This window comes from Daphnia pulex, chromosome 12 (assembly GCF_021134715.1).
Source record: "Daphnia pulex isolate KAP4 chromosome 12, ASM2113471v1".
Taxonomy (NCBI): Eukaryota; Metazoa; Arthropoda; class Branchiopoda; order Diplostraca; family Daphniidae; genus Daphnia; species Daphnia pulex.
Genome location: NC_060028.1, coordinates 4,749,349 through 4,754,820, shown reverse-complemented (window position 1 = coordinate 4,754,820; position 5,472 = coordinate 4,749,349). Strand labels below are relative to the sequence as shown.

Sequence of the window (5,472 nt, the reverse complement as noted above, 5' to 3'; positions counted from 1 at the left end):
GCAAAGTTTGATTCTAAAATCTTATTATTACCTTTATCTTCAAAATTGTGTACAAGAATTCGTGGCCCATCTGTATAGTACTGGCTTCTCACCACGAAGATCCGGGTTCGATCCCCGGTCCAGGTTGTATATTTCTTCAACAATGCTGTTAGTACGCTGTCGATTTATGTAGTGTTTCCGGTAACCCTTTGCATTCTTTGACAAATAAACTTGTCGTCCGGATATCCGGATCAGCGTTCGTGAAAAATTGTCAGCACAGCAAACACTCATAAGAAAAAGAAGAGGAAAGAAAAAAGAACGAAATTCAGAGTCCAGAAAAAGATTTATTATTTATGACATCTTGAGATCCTTTTTCCGTCCCAAGTACGTCTAAAGTCCATCCAATGGGACGGGATAAGGACCGCTATGAGATCTCGGCGAAGCGGACATTGGCCATACGAAAAAGACGTCCTTGGAATGTAAACTTGGGAATCTGCTATGTGCCAAGTACATCTCAGACGTCTCAAAGTGACGTATTTTGGACTTCTTTGGGACTGCACTGTGCTATCTGGGACGTTTACATTTACAGTTTGGTAATTATTTTCTTTCACTTAATTAACAAATTATTATATAACTTATTGCAACTCACTAGTACGACATCTTTTTTTGTACTCAGGTCACGAAAAACTCGTTTTATTGATAGATTTAATTTCAAACCCTTGTTTTCTTTTCCTACTTTTTCTGCTGAACCGGAGGTACCTATCAACATCCCATGTAAAACAACTCATCCCAACGTCACCATCTCACTGTTCCATCTCCATCAGACAACAGAAATAATTTCAGATGACGAATTCTTCTATAACGTTGACAAGGTAATTGGGTTAAAGGGTATAGAAGAAGATGCTTTTTCGGACGATAATGTAAGTATGGCCAGAAGTATTTCATATTTATTTACAATAAGATATGGGATTCGTTAGACCAATCAAATAATTCGAGATGGTCATTCAACTCTAAAACGGGACTGACGCTGAAAAAACTGATGATGAGATGATGAGTCAGAATATATGTGTGTTGGCTCAGTGGATATGGATTCCGTCAACGGAAAACACGTCAATATATCTCATGATGAGAAACACAAAGAATTGTTCCCAGATAGGAATTCTTGTCCCAAGGTGGGGCCAAAGCCGTGCGGGTGGTGCGGTGGGCACAGGGGAATCTCTAAGATGTCCCATTGCCAGCCCTTATTTGAACACGTTACTCATTTTAATCTTGTCGGATACTTCATTTTTTACTCCCTCTCGTAGAAGTCTCTGATGCGTCCCGTTTTTATATTTTGGTTCCTTCTCGACACTTAGAATATTTCGGAGAAACTGTCTTTGTCTTTTCGCGGCAAAGTTTGGTTCAAAAATCTTATTATTATCTTTATCTTTAGAATTCCAAATAAGAATGCGTGGATCATCTGTATAGTATTGGCTTCTCACCACGACGATCCGGGTTCGATCCCCGATTCAGGTTACATATTTATTCAACTTTGTTGTTCGTATCCGATTGATTTATAATGTGACCGGTAACTTACCGCATTGCATACTCTGACAAATAAACTTGTCGTCCGGATATCCTGATAAGCGTTCTTGAAAAAATGTCGGCACAATAAACACTCATAAAAAAAGAGTAAAGAAAAACGGAACAAAATTCAGAGTCCAGAAAAAGATTTATTATTAATAACTTCTTGATTTCCTTTTTCCGTCCCAAGTACGTCTAAAGTCCATCCCATGGGACGGGATAGGAACCGCCATCGGATCTCGGCGAAGCGGACATTGGCTAGACGTAAAAGACGTCCAAGGAATGTAAACTTGGGAATCTGCTATGTTCCAAGTACATCTCAGACGTCTCAAAGTGACGTGCTTGGGACGTCTTTGGAACGGCAGTGTGCTATCTGGGTTGGACTGGTACTTCCCACACCGTAAAATCCATGCTACAGACGCAGAATCATTTTATCTATATATTATAGGTATTATTCAAAAATAAGCAATACAATTTTCAAAGTGATCTATAAATTATCAAAAACTAAAGACACATTGAGCATATAGGAATCCAATTGGAAAGTCTGAAAGTGCCTGACGACCCGTTTAAAGGATCCAACGTTACTTTAATTTGTAGAACTACCTACATACCTTTTTTCTTTGCCTCTCCCCACCTGGTCCTATCAGATAAACACAAACGGAGAAATGCGAAAATTTAACGAGTCTTATCTACCTCAAGGTTTGGCGGAACTGTTTCAATAGAAATAAGTACAATAATTTATCTGAATATTACCTTTATTCACTGACTTATGATAGGCATTCAATTAAAAACGGAAAATATATCAACAATTAACAAACATATATATTATTACGAAAGTAGGTTGCAACTGTTTGACTTAAATCTAACTTCTCCATACACATACTTACTATGCAACAGAGATAACGAATCAAAAGAGATTTCAATTACAATAAAAGGTATAACATTAATTTCTACCGAAGTGACAATCTAACAGACTTATTCCTTTTCGATGCAGAAATCACTTATGAACCATTGAATAATACTGTGAAGTTAGAAAAAAGAATTGCACACAACTTGACTTGTAACCGATTATCAAAAAATGTTGTCATACAATGGCTCAAAGTAAATCAAACCATAACTCTGTGCTACCTTAAATTTATCAATTGAAATGGTAACGGTCGGATGAAAAATTTAGGATGGCAAGGGATATTATGACATAGTCTACGAGAATAATACCGTATCCGTTTTCCAACTACAAGGAAATTCTAACGAAAAGGGAACATACGAATATCGATGGAACAACAGCCGAGGTGAAGCGAGAAAAAAACTGTTTACCGTTAGTATTGATGACGATCTATATATGGAAACATCAAGTAGCACTATTATCACAACCGTTTGTGTATTTCTGATTGCATTAGTTGCAATTGGAATATGAATTAAATTTTACCTTGACAAAGTTATTAATATTCACCAATATTCTTTCAGCTTTCACAAACCATTAACAGAATGTTTATTTTGATTTGAAGAAAAAGGTGGAAAGAGAACTTGAAAAAATGCTGAATGGAGATCCAAATAGAATGGACCCAGGAGTGCCAGTGGAATACCACACGGAATTCCTGGCCTACAAAAAGAAATGGGAATTTCCAAGGAAAAGACTAATGCTCGGTTTGTTCCTCTTCAATATATATTAACAAAAAAATAAATAATAAAACAAACTAAGGTCAAGAACTCTGTACCGGTTGCTTTGGTCGAGTTGTCAGAGCAGAGGCCGTGGGCATCAAAAATTATGACACAACTGTCACAACAAGAGCAGTTAAAATGATTAAATCACAAAAAATTTTCACAGCGCATTTGACGCTCTTATAAGAGAATTAAAAATTCTAATTTATTTAGGACCGCACTTAAATGTTGTCAATTTATTGGGCGCTTGCACTAAAACTAACCTCAAAGGTAAATTAGAACTACATTACAAATATTCATAAAAAATCATTTTTTTAAATGTTTGCAGAAGAAGTTCTGGTTATAATTGATTTCTGCCGATTCGGTAACTTACAGTCGTACTTAATTAAAAATAGGGACAATTTCATCAACCAATGAACTGTAATTACCAATATTAAACCTGACAGCATAATGGTGAAAATCGCAACATCCGCAAAGTAATAAATATAAATATGAAATAAACCGTATCGATTTAATATTAATTATTTTTCTCATAACTTTTTTTATAGTCAATCAGATGCAAATGAATTAGCGAAAGACTATCGAGACGGAGAAACGAACTTAACCCTCAAAGTTTCGGAATTTTCTAGGCACGCAAATAGTTAGTTATATATGAAAAGTTTTGCATAAAACCATGTCGAATTGACACAACGTTCAATTTAAAAACTTAAAGAGCCAAGCCAGCACTGGATACTAACAATATGACATTACCAGAACAGACCTGTAAAAACGGAGAAGATTCTGACGAAACTTTGAATCAAATGACAAAAACGACCGATTTGATCTCATGGTCATTACAAATTGCCCGTGGGATCGACTTCTTGGCCAGTAAAAAGGTGACGATACTTGCTATTGTATGCAAACTACAATTTAAACTCCTTCGTTGTTCCCAAAAAGGTTCTTCACGGGGATTTGGCCGCTCGCAATGTCCTTTTAGCAGATCATGGAGTCCTCAAAGTTTCTGATTTCGGAATGGCGAGACGAATTAAAGAATACGATTACCAGAAAAAGGAGACGTAATCAAATTAATTTAAAAAAATATTACAATAATGAGTAGAAATTGACTGATTTTATGACAGGAGCTATTGCCAGTCAAGTGGATGGCCATCGAATCCCTAACGGATAAAATTTTTTCAAGCCAATCGGATGTCTGGTCCTATGGGATTGTTTTGTGGGAAATATTTTCCCTTGGTAAAGTTCCATATCCAGGTTATCAATTGAAATTTGGTTTTAAAAAATGAACTTCTAGTAACATATTCAAGTTGTTCCACTGTATTTTCCAGGAATGGAGAGTGGTTGGGCACTTGTGAGAGAAATTATAAACGGACACCGAATGAGAAATCCGGAATTTTTTACCAAATTCTTGAGAGAAATTATAACAAAATGTTGGCAAACAGATCCAAAAGAAAGACCCACCTTGTTAAAACTGACACAAATTTTTGAAAAATTCATGGAATCACTTGTCAGCTTTGATTATTTGAATATGAATAGCTCAGCAAGTGAAAATATTCAATAAGAGTAGAGGAGAGCTGGATTGAACCGGACACGGGTTTGGCCGGACAAATTGAATTGCAACTCTTTGTAGACTTATTTTAATTTAAAAAAAAAAAATATTGGATGTTAGTATTGTAATACAGAAGCCGTGCAAAAAAATTGTGTCTGTGGGGGGTTTTGGTTTCAAGATATTTACGTCTAACTTTTTTCCGTACTTAAAAAAAATAGTTTTTGCATTTCTGGTTTTTGTAAAGAAAAGTTTATGTTTTAAAATAAAAAAAGCAGCAATTTTTCATTCAATTGCGTAGATTTTGCCGTAAAGAAAATATAAATTGATTTTGTCTTTGTTTTGTTATAATTTTTTTGCGGATCTCGGAATTCGGCCCAGCCCCACTGGAGTATTCCCCCTTTCTTGGCACCCGTCAAAACCAGTTTTATATTCGCATAATTATGTTCGTAAAAAATCATGCTTATTTATAACTTTATTGTGATTTAAACCAATAATTTGAAAAAACTCTATTCTTTATATTTTTTAAAATACATTTTCAAAGAATGATGTTTAGACGGAAAAGCAAACTTTTTTTCTATTTTTCTATTTCTGCTGTAGGAGATACTTGGGCTACGTGGGACAGGAGTTAGGTGGGATAACACAGTTTTTGGTATGTTACTACCATCGTTTAGAAAAAAAAATATTTTTAAACAAAAACATGGGAATTCATACGACACATGTTGTAAAAA

The 5,472-nt window shown here is 35.3% G+C and overlaps 1 protein-coding gene across 4 annotated transcripts; it reads left to right on the top strand.

The window, feature by feature from the left end:
- The first annotated feature begins 1,919 nt into the window (after positions 1-1,919).
- Positions 1,920-4,807, top strand: LOC124208942. Of its 4 annotated transcripts, none has more exons than XR_006880723.1 (13): positions 1,920-1,990; positions 2,070-2,241; positions 2,319-2,477; positions 2,537-2,643; positions 2,717-2,831; positions 3,048-3,186; positions 3,242-3,471; positions 3,530-3,677; positions 3,750-3,841; positions 3,914-4,076; positions 4,138-4,256; positions 4,320-4,449; positions 4,524-4,807. XR_006880723.1 is itself a non-coding variant. In XM_046606808.1 (5 exons), exons 2-5 carry the CDS (start codon positions 2,208-2,210, stop codon positions 2,954-2,956), a joined length of 540 nt encoding a protein of 179 aa, XP_046462764.1. In that variant the 5' UTR covers positions 1,920-1,990; positions 2,070-2,207; the 3' UTR covers positions 2,957-2,977. The 4 variants fall into 4 exon arrangements, 1 of the variants encoding a protein (XP_046462764.1); XR_006880725.1 differs by having other exon boundaries at positions 2,070-2,270; positions 2,383-2,477; XR_006880724.1 differs by having other exon boundaries at positions 2,070-2,270; positions 2,380-2,477.
- Positions 4,808-5,472: the final 665 nt, after the last annotated feature.